General features: G+C 40.6%; 1 protein-coding gene and 1 pseudogene across 1 annotated transcript in view; one reads left to right on the top strand and one right to left on the bottom strand.

Annotated features, from left to right (window-relative positions):
* Positions 1 to 13282, top strand: part of LOC141760417 (transcription factor 7-like) — a 37757-nt gene extending 24475 nt beyond the window's left edge. The window contains exons 2-7 of the mRNA XM_074623236.1: positions 9892 to 9931; positions 10016 to 10116; positions 11024 to 11178; positions 12396 to 12522; positions 12609 to 12716; positions 12860 to 13282. Of these exons, the coding sequence (XP_074479337.1) occupies positions 9892 to 9931; positions 10016 to 10116; positions 11024 to 11178; positions 12396 to 12522; positions 12609 to 12716; positions 12860 to 12919 (591 nt within the window). The 3' untranslated portion in view covers positions 12920 to 13282. The remainder of the gene's footprint in view (positions 1 to 9891; positions 9932 to 10015; positions 10117 to 11023; positions 11179 to 12395; positions 12523 to 12608; positions 12717 to 12859) is intronic.
* LOC141760807 (uncharacterized) lies at positions 2710 to 7033 on the bottom strand (annotated as a pseudogene).
* Positions 13283 to 20317: the final 7035 nt, after the last annotated feature.

Here is a 20317-nt window from a genome sequence, read left to right as displayed (position 1 = left end):
TTACATAATGTTTAACTTAAATATATATATATATATAATATTATGACCAATTTATATACATATATTTATGATATTATGAGCAATTTCTCTATATATATACATATATATATATGTACATATATATGTATATATGTATATATATTTATTATATTATGACAATTTATGTATATATTTATTATATTATCACCAATTTGTCATAACCCAGACTACTAAAGTGTATGTAGTTGATTTTCTATAAACTCTAATCTTTGGACTGATAGTGGTTGATAAAGTCAAATAATATGACATCAGAGATAAAATCATTGCTTTCCCGGCGGGTCAGTGTTACAGGAACTCTTAGCCTGACAGTTAGCCTGTCTCGGACCAGGTTTGTTTCCCTGTTATCAGTAGACAATGAGGAGAGGGAGCTCATGAATATTAATGAACAGGAGAACCTAATGTACAGAAGAGTCGAGGAAGAGGAAGAGTTACCCGGCCCGGAGGAAGCCCCGGGGCCTACGTCTGGAGCCAGGCCCAGACGGAGGGCCCAGACGGAGGGCCAGTCAGCGAGCGCCTGGTGGCCGAGCTTGCCATGAAGCCCGGCCGGGGACGCCCCGAAGAAGCGACGTGGCATCCCCCTCCTCTCCATCCTGTGAGCACACCACCTGTGGGAAGAACAGCTGGGGTCGGGTGAGCTGCCACACGGGTGGCAGTGAAGGCCAGGGACCTCGACGGACCGGACCCGGGCGGCAGAGGCTAGCTCTGAGGACGTGGAACGTCACCTCTCTGTGGGGGAAGGAGCCGGAGCTTGTGCGTGAGGTGGAGCGTTATCAGTTGGATCTGGTAGGGCTTACCTCTACACACAGCCTCGAGCCTGGAACCATACTCCTGGATAGGGGTTGGGCTCTATTCTTCTCTGGAGTTGCCCAAGGTGTGAGGCGCCGGGAGGGTGTGGGGATACTCACAAATCCCTGGCTGAGTGCCGCTACGTTGGAGTTTACCCCGGTGGATGAGAGGGTCGCCTCCCTACGCCTTCAGGTTATGGGGGGGAAAACTCTGACTGTTGTCTGTGCATATGCACCGAACAGCAGTTCGGAGTATTCGGCCTTCTTGGAGACCCTGAATGGAATCCTGTATGGGGCTCCAGTAGGAGACTCCATAGTTCTGCTGGGAGACTTCAACGCGCACGTGGGCAACGATGGAGGCACCTGGAGTGGCGTGATTGGGAGGAATGAGAGGAAATGCATTCTCTTCTGCGAGTGTGTGCAGGGAGAACGCAATTCCTCACCTTCCAAGAACTATCAACTTTCACCGAAGAAAAGTTTTGCAAAGTGCGAAATCTCCTAAAATGGTATTTCTGCAGCTTCCGATTCGGCCACAGCCCGTTGTAGAGGTCTGGAGCGAGAGCCCCGGAGCTGTCTCCAGGGCTCCTTTTTATATGTTTGCACTCAAAACCTGGTAACCACAATTTTCTGGATTCAGCGCCTCAGATGCAGGTGTTTCCTGCCAAGGCGAGGGGTCCTCAGCAGAAGGTCATGAACACAATGCTGATTAAATGCTTGGTGTATGGGATTACATGTATAAGATAACACAAAGTAAAAAAACACAAAGGTAAAAATTAAGGTAAAACCTTCTTTTCTCAAGTCAAATCTCTTCTAACAGTTTGAACACCCTTAAAGTGAACATTCTGTTCTTTAACCCTCATATTTTAGGCAAGATGCTTCTTATTCTTTCTTCTACATCATAAAAATCACACCAAGGATGAACCAAGGATAAGGTAACAAAAGTTAAGTAACTCAATTATAAATTATGAATAATCAAAATGAAATGAAATACAAATGTAAATGAAATACAATGATTAATAGATTATACCAATAGTTGGTTAAAAATCAGAAAGAGAATATATGATATGAGTGATACTATCATGATTGCTTCAATGAATTCATACATGACAGTTTAAAGAAACAAGTTTTTCTTCTGACAGCTCCCTGCCAGTGCACATTTTTACTAATTTTTACTGAATAGAGCCTGAACGCATTATAATGTAACTCAATGGCACCTCCCGTTAACTAGCTCTCGTCCTGCAGATTTCAACATGGATTTGTTGTTCACAGCGTTATCAGGGATCGGCGACTAGAAAGCATTAATGCCGATGTCACAATCGCGTATTTTTACTTTCTGGTAACCCCTGTCTCTGTTCAAAGATGGTCTCTGGTGTCGAAGGTGAATGTCCTGTCATTAGGGTGTACCAGCAGATATCTCAAAGGAAATTTCTACTTTATTTCTACCTGATGTATTTCCCATAAACATGTCCATTGTGACTGTATTGGTCACGCTAACTTGTTGTCACTGAATCTGAACGAGTCAGTTAATTTGGAGAGTTGTAGGAGGCTCGAGCAGCTGTCCCTGATATCAATGTTCTGCACTAGTCCTTGGTTCCCTGAATCTCTATAATAGAGATGCTGAGTGCAAAGTTAGCGTGACCCACAGAGTCACAACGGTTACATTTATGGGAAATACGTCAGGTTGAAATAAACCACAATTTACCTTTAAAATGTTTAAAGGTTTGTGGCTGGTTCTCCCTCCTTGTGATTGGAAGACTCTTCCAGATGTTCTGACAGTTCAGCTAATAATGGAGTCCCACTGGAAAGTTTCTGGTGGTCCAAGTATGAAGTTGTAGCCAGGAGCTAGGAGGCAGGATGAGACAGCTAGCTAGGCTGTAAAACATGTTCACAACGATGCAGTCTGAAGACGTTGGTGGGATTTAAGGGAACTCTCCTGAGAAAAAGTTTTACCACATTGGTCACACCAGTACGGTTTCTCTCCAGTGTGAATGCTTTGGTGGACTTTAAGGTAACAACCCCGAGAAAAAGTTTTACCACATTGGCCACACCAGTACGTTTTCTGTCCAGAGTGAATGAGTTAGTGTCTTTTAAGGGCACTACCCTGAGAAAAAGCTTTTACCACATTGGTCACACCAATACAGTTTCTCTCCAGTGTGAATGAGTTGATGTTTTTTAAGGGAACTGCGATCAGCAAAAGTTGTCCCACATTGGTCACACCTGTGCGGTTTCTCTCCAGTGTGAATACGTTAATGTAGTTTCAGGACGCTTGCTGTAGTGAAAGCTGCTCCACATTCATCACAGCTGTAGGGTTTCTCTCCAGTGTGAATGCGTTGATGTATTTTCAGGTCACCTGATTGAGTGAAAGCTGCTCCACATTCATCACAGCTGTAGGGTTTCTCTCCAGGGTGAATGCATTGATGTATTTTCAGGGCAACCGATGTAGTGAAAGCTGCTCCACATACATCACAGCTGTACGGTTTCTCTCCAGTGTGAATGCGTTGGTGGACTTTCAGGGAACTATCCAGAGAAAAAGTTTTACCATATTGGTCACACCGGTACAGTTTCTCTCCTGTGTGACAGCATTGGTGGATTTTGAGGGAACTCTGAAAAGTGAAAGTTTTCCCACATTCATCACAGCTGTAGGGTTTCTCTCCAGTGTGAATGCGTTGACGTGTTTTCAGGTAACTTGATGTAGTGAAAGCTGCTCCACATTCATCACAGCTGTAGGGTTTCTCTCCAGTGTGATGCTTCGATGTACTCTCAGGTAACCTGATTGAGTGAAAGCTGCTCCACATTCATCACAGCTGTAGGGTTTCTCTCCAGTGTGATGCTTCGATGTACTCTCAGGTAACTTGATGTAGTGAAAGCTGCTCCACATTCATCACAGCTGTAGGGTTTCTCTCCAGTGTGATGCTTCGATGTACTCTCAGGTAACCTGATTGAGTGAAAGCTGCTCCACATTCATCACAGCTGTAGGGTTTCTCTCCAGTGTGATGCTTCGATGTACTCTCAGGTAACCTGATTGAGTGAAAGCTGCTCCACATTCATCACAACTGTAGGGTTTCTCTCCAGTGTGAATGCATTGACGTGTTTTAAGGTGAGCTGATTGAGTGAAAGCTGCTCCACATTCATCACAGCTGTACGGTTTCTCTCCAGTGTGAATGCGTTGGTGGATTTTGAGGGAACGCTGAAAAGTGAATGTTTTTCCACATTCATCACAGCTGTAGGGTTTCTCTCCAGTGTGAACTTTCCGATGAATCAGTCCTTTTCTTCCTCTCCTTTTCTATAGCAACAGACATACAGACAGAGAGAGAGAGAGAGAGAGAGAGAGAGAGAGAGTCAGTGAGATGCCATGGTGGAGTGACCTATCTAGAACCATAAAGAACATTTAGAGTGGGTCAGTGGAACATAACCCACAATGTTCCAGTCTGACTAATGCACTACCACCTGTGACAACCAACTGTAGGGCCGTGTCCCTCTGTAGACATTTGATTGGTCTCCACTGACGCCCCCTTGACATTTATTAATTATCAGGCGACATCCCCATTATGGAGTTGCATTATGGGAAATGTAAGACCAATATAGTTGAAGATTAACCCATACCACGCACTAAGTCAGTCAATCATTCAATTTATTTTAACTCAGAAAAACATTGAGGTAGAGACCTCATCTCCTACATAGCCCAGTAAAAAAATAAATGCACATTCATACTGTGATTCATACACAAAACTGTTCAGCTCTTTAATTTTAAATCACATACATAGTTATTACAGATAGAAGTATTTTATGTCCTTATTGTATTTTTTCTATTCTATAGTTGTGTCTTGGCTTTACCAACACAGTGCTTGTTATTATTTTTTTTCTTTCTCTTACTATGTTTATTGTTATGCACCAAAACAAATAAGGCAAATTCCTTGTATGTGTAAACCTGATTCTGATTTCTGCTTTTGGTCTCTACCAACTACTTAGGGAAATATCTGTCTCTGTAGCTGCTAAATACACCACTATGTTCAGGTAGTGTACAGAGTACCTGAACAGGTAGTGTACAGAGTACCTGAACAGGTAGTGGACAGAGTACCTGAGCACTTTAATATAAACTGGAAAAACAAAGTTCGGAAACTTGTGTTTGGTGGATTATTTCTCTGTTTTTACAATGCTAATTGGCATTGTATTTTACATCGTTGGAAAGCCTGTTTATTTACCTTCGCAATGATGTCCAACTTGTAAGGATCATGCATTTGTGGGATGAGCAGCACAGCTGATTATGTGGGTAGCGCCCAAGAAAAATTTGCCAAAATGCTCCGTCAATGGTAAACAGTGTATTATCCTGTTGGTATTGACTCTTGTTTTGAGTTGTTTGGTGGATTGGATGATTGAACTCTCTATCAGTAACAAGGAACAAACAAGACATATTGGCAATTTTACATTTTATTCATTTAATACACCGTCAAGAGCCTCAGTAGCGGTGGAAGACCCATACGCAGCCACAACAGCCTGGCACCTCCTCCTCATGCTGGTCACCAACCTGGTCACACGTTGCTGTGGGATGGCGTTCCATTCCTCAACCAGGATTCATTGCAGGTCAGCCAACGAGGTTGTGTTGGTCACTCTAACACGTACAGCACGCCCAAGCTGATCCTACAAGTGTTGAATTGGGTTGAGGTGTGGACTCTTGGCAGGCCGTTCCATTCTCTCTACTCCCACATTGTGGAGGTAGTCTGTGATAACCCTGGCTCTGTGGGGGCGAGCGTTGTTTCTTGGAGGATGAAGTTAGGTCCCAGATTGTGGAGATATGGGATCGCCACTGGCTGCAGAATCTCATCCCGATATCTCACTGCATTGAGATGGCCTTCAATGATGACAATCCTTGTTTTGCCAGTGAGGGAGATGCCCCCCCACACCATGACACTGCCCCTACCAAAAGCTGTTACTCCCACCCAACTTTTGCAGACAGAACCTGGACTCATCACTGAACACGACATTCCCCCACATGTTCAGGTTCCATTGTCTGTGTTGTCGACACCAGCGCAAACGGGTCTGACGGTGAAGGGCAGTCATTGCAGGCTTCCTGGAAGCCTTATGAGAATACACTGTTTACCATTGGCAGAGCATTTTGGCAAATTTTTCTTGGGCGCTACCCACATAATCAGCTGTGCTGCTCATCCCACAAATACATGATCCTTACGAGTTGGACATCATTGTGAAGGTAAATAAACAGGCTTTCCAACCATGTAAAATACAATGACCATTAGCATTGTAACAACAGAAAAATAATCCACCAAACACAAGTTTCCAAACTTTGTTTTTCCAGTATATACTGTATAAAAGGCCTCAGCTAACAGAGACAATTAACCTGAGATGACCTTTTGGCCTTTTGGAACAGCTGCTGAGCTTCCAACGGCGTCCATCGCAGCCAACATCACACTGCTGATCCTGACACGTGTCAGCGGGATGTAACACTCCTTCAACACCTGTAAAATAACAATACAGAAGGAATATTGTTGACACTTTGTCTTGTGAAAAAAGGGCAATCAATAAACATATAATCAATAATCATATGAAACCACCTATCGGTCAAATAGTGTAAAACAGGCAGATGTGTTCCAGATGTGTGGCAGTGGTTTAACCAGGCAGCGGACATTGAATGTGCTCGTAGAACTCAGGAACAGGAAAATGATAGATGGGACACAGTTTCCGGTTTTATTCAGGAAGAACAAGTTCTCAACAGGCGTCTTCAGTGATGTCATTGGTCTAAAACGATACGAGCCTCGCGCTTCACGGAAAACTTCGTGAATTACTCGACATGCGCTCCGAAGTCTCGACACAGCACGTAACATCAGTACTGAAACCCCTGAAGGGTTAACCAAACCCTGCTTCCTAGTCCAGGCCTCAGGCCTCAGGCCCACTTCGAGCACTGATATTAAACAAAGAGGCCTTCACGAGGTCAGCTACGTCTTCTCTTCCTGTCTCGTCGCTTGATAAACCCAAACACCGGAATACGGTGAAAAGGTTCAATAATTGACGTTTAGAGCAACAACAATCAGGAACAGCTGCGTTGTTTCCGTTTAGTATCTCCAAAATGGCCGACTTGAAGCCATGACGTCATGAACACTGACCTGAACATCGGTGGGATCATAGGACGAGCCTGCTGTTGGTCTTCTGGGGACCTTGTTGCTCCGCTGGTCCGGGTTCTGCTGCTCATCCTCCATTCCGCTCTTGTAGTGCTCCTGGTCCTGGTCTCTGAGATCCAGCAGGTCTCCGCTGTGACTGTTGACTCTTCATAGTCCTATAGTTTAGCTATTCCTTGCTGTATTAAGCTCTTACACTCTGCCCTTCCACACAGCACTTCCAGATCTACTGTCCTTCTGTTGACAGCTCTTTTTGCTGCCTCATCAGCCTCCTCATCCTGTACTCCTACATGTGCTGGGACCCATAAAAACACAACAGTGTTCCCCAATTTAGAGACTTGATTTAACTTCGTCAAAATTTCGACAACTAGATCCGGCCTGGCCTCACCCCCCCCCCCTTCAGTGCCATTAGTGCTGCCGCAGAATCTGAGCATATGATGACCTTCCCTGGTCTGACTTCCTCCAGACTGTTGACTCTCTGGATTCTGTCCGCTACAAATCTCACGGAGCCTCCGTGGACTCGGGATGCCGCAACGTCTCGCTGCTCTCTCACCCCCGCCCCCTTAGTTACTGTTGCTAAGGCAGCAGATTTACGCCAGTAATTTGTGAAACAAAATGTCTGCTTGCTTTCAGGCAGAAGTTGTTGTTTTTTTAATATTGAATTCTTTCAACAATACAGTTTACATGGAACAAGAAAATGAAGATATAACATCATAACTTATGAATCATCAACATGGACAACATGAGACTAAAGACAGAAAAGAGATCAAATAAAGTTACATAAAATAAAAACATATAATAAATAAAAATAAGGGACATAATGACATTTAGTACAAGGGAAATGACTAGATATTTTAAAATTATATAGTTCATTTGTTAATATTTTCTTTACATAATATTTATTTTGTATATTTGGAATCTCAAAATAGCTTTTTTGTTTGTAGTGATCTTGGAGACAGAATCAAAGAGATATTGCGATTCAACATAAAATAAGTGGAAATTTGGGGTTGCTTGAAGAACTCTAGCTTTATGTATATGGTATTTACAGACAAGACACAAAAGCTTAATAGAATTGTTAATAAAATGAGATTTTGTATTACAGTTTAAAAACAAGACCATGTCTTCCAATATTGGTGTTAATATATTACAGTTTGTATAAACCTGTAGGGAGACTTCGACCCAAGACTCTAGAGAGAATGTACATTCATAGAATAAGTGAGATATGGATTCAGATTCTGTTTTACAGAAGGAGCACATTCAATTTATGTAAAAACTTATTGCATGGGCAATATCTATGCAATATCTTCGTGTGGACCTCTTTTATTTTATTTGGAATGAGGAAATTATTTGGGGCAGACCATACTTTTTCTACTAAGATATCTGGAAAGTTAAGTTTCCATAACAGCATTGATTTGGGAAAATAACTCTTATCTGAAATCAAAACTTTCTTGATATGACGATTATTACATGCGCAGTTAACGAGTTCCTTCCCACCAATTAGGAGCTTGGGGATTTTTCCGTTTAAAGGACCATATAACAATGCATTTCTAATAAGAAATAGTAATTTCGGCGATATACTTTTTATAACATTCTTATAATCTGTTCGAGAAATCTTGGTTTTTGGCCGTCTCCATCTTGGTTTTTAGTTGTCTCCATTTTGGTTTTTGTCCGTCTCCATCTTGGTTTCTAACCATCTCCATCTTGGTTTTTGTCCGTCTCCATCTTGGTTTTTGGTTTAGTGAATTTCATAGAAGTTTGTAAAAAAACTCTGTCTGCCCAGAAACAGTGTCTCTGATATGCTGGATAACTGCCGCTGTATCTCACTTGCACTTTTCTCCATCTTTCCCCAGTCTTTCTGTCCCTTTTTGCACTCTGACCTTTGACCTCTACACTTTCCCCTTTTTTCCTTCCCTCAGGTTGTGTATGTCAGAGGGGAGTGTCCCTGTAGATGTGCCAGCACAGCTGTCAGAATTGTTTGAATCACAGCGAATAGAAAATATTAAGCTGTGACTTTTGCCGCTAAATCACAGTGGATCACCAGTTTGCAGATCCTCCACTCGTCTCGCGTTTAACTTTAAATTATTATTATTATTAGTACGTTTTTACTGACTTAGATGGAGCAGATGCCCAGCAGAGGGGTAAGTATTCATTATTATCAATTTATTAAGAATACTTCTTTTGTTGTGAAACATTTTAAAATATATGGGTCAAATTATATTATCACTATTCTCATTTATGTTGTTTTACTCTTTAATTTGATCTCTCATGTCAAAATCTTTGTAACTAAGAAAAGTGCAGTTATTATTGTTATTATATAAGTATCAAGCGTCATCTTTCTACAGATTATAACACACATATATATTCTACACATGTACCGCAACATTATTCAAAGTCTTTTTAAAATTAAATAAATTACCTTTAATGTATCTGGATTCTTTCTTTTATACACAAATTAGTTTATACACATTTTACATATTTAAACTATTGTGCATCCTATAAATGTAGCTAATGTTATACATAGTATTATTAATAAATCAATGAAAATAATGATTCATATTATTAATGATTAATATATATATACAGTATATACTGTATATATTCCCCTCAGTTATCTATATTTACTCTCATTTTCTATCACATTTAAGTATAAAATAAAAGACAAATTGCAAATATACACTGGACATAGTTTGCATTAAAGTATTGAAAAAATATTTTGTTTTGTTAAATATTGTTTAAATTGTGCTCTTTTCTTTATTTTGTAGTGCTGCATTTTGTGTTTGAAATATACTTTTTTTTTATTACATGAATATTAATGTTACAAATATCATTATTTCACTAATTCAGTCATTGATTGATCCAGTTATGTAACATTTCTTCCTGATTGATTGATCTCCTTCAACAGTGAGTGTAAATTAATTGAATTATTGATCTCGTTTCAGGAGATCGGACTGATGAGCGGACTAAACCAGAACCCTGCAGGTCCAACAACCAAATATAACTGAATATAAATATTATAAATAAATCCTGAAATATTTAGTTCTTTGTTTGTCGGTCATGTTTCAGGTAAACTTCAGGTGTTTGACTGGTGTCCACCTCAACAGCAGTACCTGAATCTGACCAGCAGGGGGCGAAACAACACGTCACACACTCACACTGCTGCTGCTGTGAGTGGACTACTGTGTGTGTGTGTGTGTGTGTGTGTGTGTGTGTGTGCGTGTGTGTGTGTGTGTGTGCGTGTGTGTGTGTGTCGTCAAATTATCCCTTAAAGCCAATACGTTCCCCTTCTAACACAATCAGTGTTAAATGTAAAACCAAGAGTCTGAGGGTGCACGACCCCCGGGCTGTGTGTGTGTGTAATGTTGACCATACTGTAGTGTCATGTTGCCCTCTTGTCAGTATGTTATCCATCCAACACTCTCAGAGTGAAAGAAACACAGCTGAGGGGGAAAACAGATGTAAGCTACGAGCTGCTGTCTCTGTCTGTTACATCAAGTACTTCTTATGTACTGCTACTACTACTAGAACTACCACTACAACTGATACTGCTTCGGCTACTACCACCTCTTCTGGAAGACGTATTATAACATTAATATGTACTCAGCACTACCAGTCGTCAAAAACTCCACAGGACACTGTGGAGTTTTTGACGACTGGTAGCGCTACGGAGCAGTGTTTTTTACCATACACTGTATATAAGAAGTGGACATAGTCACCGTGACGTCACCCACTCGTTTGTGGACTGCCGTTTTGAAGCCTTGAGTTCAGCATTTTGTCCGTCGCCATCTTGGATTTTGACCGTCTCCATCTTGGTTTCTGGCCGTCCCCATCTTGGTTTTTGGCCATCTCCATTTCGGTTTTTGGCCGTTTTTTGGCCGTCTCCATCCGTAGTATAAGAAGTGGACGTAGTCACCATGACGTCACACATTTTTGAAGCCTTGACTTCAACATTTTGGCTGTCTCCATCTTGTTTTTTTGGCCATCTGGTTTTCAGGACATCGAACAAACAAGTAGACAATGAAGAAGCTAAACTAAAAAGGTTGTAAATATAAATCGTCTCTCCTTTCTCTGCAGTCGTCCGTCCATCCTCTCATCCCTCTCCTCCTCTACAGCGACAGACACTTCCCTCCCTCCTCCCCGTACAGCCAGCCAATCAGAGCACCTGCTGCCCGACAGGACGACGCCCACTCCAGGACGCACCCCTGTTATCACGGCAACGATGTCACCAGGTGAGTTTGTTAAGTTTTCAGGTGGATCTGAATGATTTCATTGTTTTAAAAGAATATCCAATGTATTACTGCAGCACTGGTAACAGCAGTACTTTTAATACTACTACTACTGATACTGCAATCTCCTGTACTGTTACTTCCTCCACTGCAACCATCACAAGTTATACTTGTTCTACGTAATACTAAAAGTACTAGTACTACAGCTCCTAGGCTACTATTATTACTTCTACTACAACTACAATCACTGTTCTACTACAGCTACTATGACTGTAGTAGTTCATACAATGAACTGCTACTACTACTGCAGCTACAACTACAACCGCTGTTACTTCTACTACAACTACTTCTACAACAACTACTACTACAGGTACGACTGATGCCGCGGTTACTTCTGTTACAGCTACTACTAATACTACTACTACTACAGCTACTATGACTGTAGTAATTCATACAATGAACTGCTACTACTAATACTACAGCTACTATGACTGTAGTAATTCATACAATGAACTGCTACTAATACTACTACAGCTCCTATGAATGTAGTAGTTCATACAATGAACTGCTACTACTACTACTGCAGCTACAACTACAACCACTGTTACTTCTACTACAACTACTTCTACAACAACTACTACTACAGGTACGACTACTCCCGCTGTTACTTCTGTTACAGTTACTACTACTACTACTACTAGTACAGCCACTACTACAACTATTTCTACAGCTACTACTTCTACTCCAGCTACTATTGCTACTGCTACAACTACTACTACAACCGTTGTTACTTCTACTACTACAGCTACGACTACCGTAACTTCTACTACTCAGCAGCAGACAGGTGGTGATGACCTCTCTCCATCTTGATTATTTTGTCCGTTTTTTTGTCCGTCTCCATCTTGGTTTTTACACGTCTCCATCTTGGTTTCTGGCCGTTGCCATCTTGCTTTTTGGCCGTCGCCATCTTGGTTTTTTGGACGTTGCCACCTTGGTTTTTGGACGTCTCCATCTCGTTTTTTGGACGTCTCCATCTCGCTTTTTAGACGTCGCCAACTTGCTTTTTGACCTCTCTCTCTCTATCTCTCTGTGTACTGTATGTCTCTCGCCCTCAGTGGCAGACAGCTTGTGATGACCTCCCTCTCTCTCTCTCTCTCTCTCTCTCTCTCTCTCTCTCTCTCTCTCTCTCTGTGTGTGTACTGTATGTCTCTCGCCCTCAGCGGCAGACAGGTGGTGAAGAAGCCTCTGAACGCCTTCATGCTCTACATGAAGGAGACGAGACACAAAGTGCTGCAGGAGGGACGAGAGAGAGAGAGCGCCGCCATCAATCGCATCCTGGGACGCAGGGTGAGAGAGCGAGCTCCACCATGCCCTGATGATGTCATAATGATATCAGAAGCATGCATAACTAATAACCGGTGTCTGTCTCCCAGTGGCATGCTCTGTCGCGCTCTGAGCAGTCCAAATACTATGATCTGGCCCAGAAGGAGAGGCTGCTCCACATGCAGCTGTACCCTGGATGGTCCGCCAGGGATAACTACGTATGTAGTACTGCATGTACTCCACCTATACTGTGTGTACTGCATGTACTCCAAATATACTGTGTGTACTGCATGTACTCCACATATACTGTGCGTGTACTTCAGAGTGATTCAGTCTCTGCTTCTTCTTCTTCTCTTTCCAGGGTAAAAGGAAGAGGAAGAGGAGCCAGCAGCACACAGGAAGCTGCCCCAGGTCGGGTTAAAAGACGACAAAATAAAAGCTTCTTTATCTTTAATATCTGTGATGAGTCAGCTCAGCCAAATACAGGACTACTACTACCAGTACTACTACTACTACTAATAGGTACTATTACTACTCCAACAACTACAGCTATACCTACTACAGCTACTATTACTAATTGTAGTAATAGGTACTATTACAGTGCGGTTTACTACTCTATACAACAACAACAACTACTACTACTACCATCATTTACACTATTTACTACTACTACTACCATATCTACATATCTACTACTACTACTACTACTACCACCATTTCTACTACTAGTACCACAATTTCGACTACACCATTTCTATTACTACTTCTACTACCATAATTTCAACTACTACTACTACTACCACCATTTCTACTACTACTACTAACATATCTACTACTACTACTACCACCATATCTACTACTGCTACTACCACCATTTACTACTACTACCATATCTACTACTACTACTACCACCATTTCTACTACTACTACTAACATATCTACTACTACTACTACCACCATATCTACTACTACTACTACCACCATTTACTACTACTACCATATCTACTACTACTACTAACACCATTTCTACTAATACTACCACCATTTACTACTACTACCATATCTACTACTACTACTACCACAATTTCTACTACCACCACAATTTCAACTACACCAGTTGTACTACTACTACCATAATTTCTACTACTACTACCACCATTTACTACTACTACTGCTACTACCATATCTACTACTGCTACCACCATTTCTACTGCTATCACCATTTCTACTACTACTATTAGCATAATTTACACTATTTACTACTACTACTACCATATCTACATATCTACTACTACTACCACCATTTCTACTACTAGTACCACAATTTCCACTACACCATTTCTATTACTACTACTACTATTACTGCTACCATTTCTACTACTACCACAATTTCAACTAGTACTACTACTACCATTTCTACTACTACAATTTTCTACTACTACTACTACTACCACCACCCTTTCTACTAATACCACAATTTCAACTACTACTACTACTACCACAATTTCTACTACTACTACTACCACCATTTTCTACTACTACTACTAACATATCTACTACTACTACTACCACCATTTCTACTACTACTACTACTACCACCATTTACTACTACTACTACTACCATATCTACTACTACTACTACTACTACTACCATATCTACTACTACTACTACTACCACCATTTCCTACTATTACTACTACCACCATTTACTACTACTACCATATCTACTATTACTACTACGACCACCATTTCTACTACTACTACCACCATTTCTACTACTACTACCACCATTTACTACTACCATATCTACTACTACTACTACTACCACCATTTATACTACTACTACTACCACCATTTACTACTACTACCATATCTACTACTACTACTACCACCATATCTACTACTACTACCATCATTGACTACTACTACTACCATCATTGACTACTACTACCATTTCTACTACTACTAGTACCACCATTTCTACTACTACTACTACTACTACTGCCACCATTTCTACTACTACTACTACTACTACCATATCTACTACTACTGCCACCATTTCTACTACTACTACTACTACTACCATATCTACTACTACTACCACCATTTCTACTGCTATTACCATTTCTATTACTACTACCACAATTTATACTACACCATTTATACTGCTACTAGTACTGACTAGTAGTAGTAGTACTGACAAAAATGTGATATAAATGTGCATAAATTCTTTACTTGTACTTTACTTGAGTAAATGTACTTAGTTACTTCCCACCCGTGATTATCCAGGTGTAGCATCTGAGCTGGGAATAAACTGATGTGTATTTTGTGTTTTCCTGATGAGAGCCTGAAGAGACAACATCAGTTCTTTAATATCGATCAGCAGTAGCTCTCGACCGAAAATAAATCTTTTCTTATCAAACAACCGTCTGACTGTGACATTTTGCTAAGTTAACAAGAAAACGTGGACATCAACTAACACTTTTATAAAAGTAACGTTTAAGGAGCTTCATGGATCATCTTCATTCAGCAGCTTGTCTCACTGATTCATTTAACGGAACGGCGTAAAATTAAGAAAACGGTAAAAAAAAAAAGCACACCCCACTGTGAGCTCAGTGTCTCAATGCTTTACACATCTTGACTTGTAAATATAACTTAAACAATAATAATCAAGTACAGAAAGACATTTACAACAACACTCATTAAATATTCTCATGAACTCTCCCACTGATGAGGACTTCAAGAACATTTTCAGTGTTGGGAGGAGCTACTTTCATGGACGCAAAAGCGTTTTTTGTAGTTAGCGTGTGGCTAACTGCACCCAATCCATTGCTCAATCACTCTCATACATAGGATGCAGTTGGTTCACTTTTAACAGGGCACATGGCGACTCGTGAACCGCACCATGAACGACTCTTTTGGTTCTGTATTTTTTAATGCCACCCTCCTAGCCATAAAGTTTAGAGAATATTATAGAGCCAAGACGAAACTGACAGGAGGTTGGGATTCAGAAATAAAGCTGCAATGCAAATCTGTCTGCTACTTCAGCACCACGGACAGCGCCATGGATTCATCAATACACAGCACAGTTAGGCTACAGAGCCATGGTCGGGGCCATAGATTCTAACTTACTGATATTTCAGAGCCGTGGTCGGGGCCATAGATTCTAACTTACTGATATTTCAGAGCCTTGGTCGGGGCAATAGATTCTAACTTACTGATATTTCAGAGCCGTGGTCGGGGCCATAGATTCTAACTTACTGATATTTCAGAGCCGTGGTCGGGGCCATAGATTCTAACTTACTGATATTTCAGAGCCTTGGTCGGGGCAATAGATTCTAACTTACTGATATTTCAGAGCCGTGGTCGGGGCCATAGATTCTAACTTACTGATATTTCAGAGCCGTGGTCGGGGCCATAGATTCTAACTTACTGATATTTTAGAATCATGGTCGGGGCCATAGATTCTAACTTACTGATATTTCAGAGTCATGGTCGGGGCCATAGATTCTAACTTACTGATATTTTAGAATCATGGTCGGGGCCATAGATTCTAACTTACTGATATTTCAGAGCCGTGGTCGGGGCCATAGATTCTAACTTACTGATATTTCAGAGCCGTGGTCGGGGCCATAGATTCTAACTTACTGATATTTCAGAGCCGTGGTCGGGGCCATAGATTCTAACTTACTGATATTTCAGAGCCATGGTAGGGGCCATAGATTCTAACTTACTGATATTTCAGAGCAATGGTCTGGGCCATAGATTCTAACTTACTGATATTTTAGAGCCATGGTCTGGGCCATAGATTCTAACTTACTGATATTTCAGAGCCGTGGTCGGGGCCATAGATTCTAACTTACTGATATTTTAGAATCATGGTCGGGGCCATAGATTCTAACTTACTGATATTTTAGAATCATAGTCGGGGCCATAGATTCTAACTTACTGATATTTCAGAGTCATGGTCGGGGCCATAGATTCTAACTTACTGATATTTTAGAATCATGGTCGGGGCCATAGATTCTAACTTACTGATATTTCAGAGCCGTGGTCGGGGCCATAGATTCTAACTTACTGATATTTCAGAGCCGTGGTCGGGGCCATAGATTCTAACTTACTGATATTTCAGAGCCATGGTAGGGGCCATAGATTCTAACTTACTGATATTTCAGAGCAATGGTCGGGGCCATAGATTCTAACTTACTGATATTTTAGAGCCATGGTCTGGGCCATAGATTCTAACTTACTGATATTTCAGAGCCATGGTCGGGGCCATAGATTCTAACTTACTGATATTTTAGAGCCATGGTCTGGGCCATAGATTCTAACTTAAAAGCACAATATCACTCTATATTTCAGCTGCTTGGCAGTAATGTTAGCTGACCAGACGAAGGTCTCTCCATGAATCAATGCTGATCCTAGTGTTGGCTTTTACTGCTTCAGCCTCCCGACCGCGGCCGGAGGGAACAGGGGACACACCGGAGTTTTGGTCGGAGACGATAACGTTTCTCTCTGGCACAGTTTAAAAACAGTAAAATGGTTCTTCCTTATCACTTCAAGTTGATTTAGTAGAACATTTTCAATTTTGAGCATGCATGATTTCAGATGAGTTCACAAGACACGGGAAACCTCTGTTGGTCTGGAGGAGCTGCAGCAGTTATTTCTGCACAAACGTCCACTGTACATTCACTAGATATTCTCAGAGCTAAACTAACTCTTCTGCAGTGTGGAGTGTGCGCGCATGAACGTGACCACCCCGCGTACTCCGACCAACACTGTTTTGCAAGACAGGCTTCACTAGATAGAACTTTGCGGTTTTGGTGCTTCCGTGTAGTTTGTGTTGGAGTCTTTTCTGAACAGCGTAGCCACACGCGAGCGTGCATATGCGAGCGCGCATGGGACACCGACCCGGGTGATTCATACGTGTAAGAAGTTACAAACTGTCCCTTTAACAATGAATTCATCTTTTATGTCAATACAACTGCTTTTATTGCCTAGAAGTTTATTTATAAGTGATCGGCTTTTTTCAATAAAATTCAACCTATCACACTTTTCACCTCCTCAGCTGGTTCATCTGTTGGTGTTTCATCCCTCCACATCTACGTCAGGTTTGAATTTGAACTCCATTATGGCAGAATCGGTATTTTGGATTTATTGGCACTTCTTGAAACTTTTTTGGCACCTGAAACTTAGTTAAATCGTAAATTAGATCAAGACAGAGATGTTTGTTATGACAGCTAACATGCACGGATCGAAAATACGGGTGCACCAAAGACGTGACAGAAGCGGGGCGAGGAAACGCCATGATGATAAACTGTCACAAGCCTCACAATGTTTCCTTTCACAATGGTCTACTAAAATGTTTTTACTGAAATACTCAAACACCATCACACGTTACAAACTTTTGTCGTGCTTTTGTCTAAAACGCTGAAGATTTGTAGCCTGCTGCTAAACAACTCAAGACAGAGCGACAGGGTTTGTGTTTAAAATCAAGTAACAGAGAAATAAGACAAAGATGTGATGGAGGACAGTGAGCAAGTAGCATCTGGCAGTGAAGTGAAACTCATCTTTTAACGACTTGTATTCTTCCTGATGGAAGTTCATCTTCCACGTGTGTCTGAATGTTTAACGTCAGATTCGGTAGGAAGATGAACCGCATTAGGACCTTTTTGAGGATTAAACTCGCGATCAAAAAATTAACAAAACAACAATTAACAAAAATGAATAACAAGAAATTACTTTAATTAGTTTAAACAGTTAGTTGATGAGTCAGTCGACTCTTGATAATTGATTCTCAGATTGGACTATTTGATGCTTTTGTAGATTATATATAATAATAAACAGAATGTTTTTGGTTGGATAAAAATTAGGACGGTCGATCGATTCAAATATTTAATCGCAATTAGTGCATGTCCATAGTTAATTGTGATGAATCTAAAATCTTAAATCTTTTTACCTCCACTTCAGCAGCTGCTTGGTGACATTTTATTAATGTGACAACGTTAAAGATGCATTTTTCTGCCCATTTCAAACCATCAGTGTCACATCCTGTTTATGGCCTGCAGACTAACAGAGACATTAACTGTGATGAAGTTAAGACCACGAGAACTCAATTTACCCAAATTAGAGCTGATTCAGCAACACAAGACCGACAGGGACGAGAGGGTCACTGATACTGGACGTAGGGATGCAACAAATCAACATTTTCTTTATTTATTTATTATTATTTTAAAAAGAAATCTTTGTATTTACTTATTTGCACTGTGGTTATTAGTTATATATTGCATGTCTTATTGCAAATATTTGTATATATTTCTTATATTCTCATTTTATTACTTTCTTATATTTCTTCACATATATTGTGTTTATATTGTAGCATTATGTACATGTTACATACTCCTTTATTTCTATTTTCTTTATGTTCATTTATAAGAGCAACTGTAACGCACCGGGTACCAGCAAAGTGTTTCTGATTCTGATTATATATATATATATATATATACAGACGTAGGCAAAATCGTTGGTACCCTTCCGTTAAAGAAAGAAAAACCAACAATGGTCACTGAAATAACTTGAAACTGACAAAAGTAATAATAAATACAAATTTACTGAAAATGAACTAATGAAAATCAGCTATTGCTTTTGAATTTTGGTTCAACAGAATCATTTAAAAAAACAAACTAATGAAACTGGCCTGGACAAAAATGATGGTACCCCTAGAAAAGATGTAAAATAATGTGACCATAGGGACATGTTAAACTAAGGTGTGTCCTGTAATTAGCATCACAGGTGTCTTCAAACTTGTAGTCAGTCAGTCTGCCTATTTAAAGGGTGAAAAGTAGTAACTGTGCTGTTTGGCATCATGGTGTGTACCACACTGAACATGGACCACAGAAAGCTAAGGAGAGAGTTGTCTCAGGAGATCAGAAAGAACATTATAGACCTTCATGTTAAAGGTAAAGGCTATAAGACAAGCAGCCTGATGTTCCTGTGACTACAGCTGCACATATTATTCAGAAGTTTAAGGTCCATGGGACTGTAGCCAACCTCCCTGGACGTGGCCGCAAGAGGAAAATTGATGACAAATCGAAGAGACGGATAATACGAATGGTAACCAAAGAGCCCAGAACAACTTCCAAAGAGACTAGAGGTGAACTCCAAGGTCAAGGTACATCAGTGTCAGATCGCATCATCCGTCACTGTTTGAGCCAGTTTGACTTAATGGAAGACGACCCAGGAGGTTATTATTACTTTTGTCAGTTTCAAGTTATTTCAGTGACCATTGTGGGTTTTTCTTTCTTTAACGGAAGGGTACCAACAATTTTGTCCACGTCTGTATATATGTAGAGAGAGAGAGAGAATGCATGATCCTTACAAGTTGGACATCATTGTGAAGGTTAATAAACAGGCTTTCCAACCATGTAAAATACAATGCCAATCAGCATTGTAACAACAGAGAAATAATCCACCAAACACAAATTTCCATACTTTTGTTCCCGAGTTTATAATGTTTTAACCCCACAGAATCCATGATCTGCATTTGGCCTGTTTTCTCCTTTTCGTGTTTGTAATAAAGTTTCCCCTTCCCCTCAGAGGTCTTGCTATGCAACTGTTTAGATGATGAAATCATGTTTTGTTATGATAATTCAATCATATATGTTACATTTAGACCCAAAAAACACTTGTGTGATCAAACAAAGACCAAAAAGGCAGAGTAGTCCATGGACAATAATAGAAACACAAATTGAGTTTCAACCTCTTTTTTTCTGTGTCAAGAACTTATTCATTTAACCTCTCCTTGTTCAGTTATCTGCTT

This window comes from Sebastes fasciatus, chromosome 22 (assembly GCF_043250625.1).
Source record: "Sebastes fasciatus isolate fSebFas1 chromosome 22, fSebFas1.pri, whole genome shotgun sequence".
In the NCBI taxonomy this organism is placed as follows: domain Eukaryota; kingdom Metazoa; phylum Chordata; class Actinopteri; order Perciformes; family Sebastidae; genus Sebastes; species Sebastes fasciatus.
This window is presented reverse-complemented; position numbering and strand designations above follow the sequence as displayed.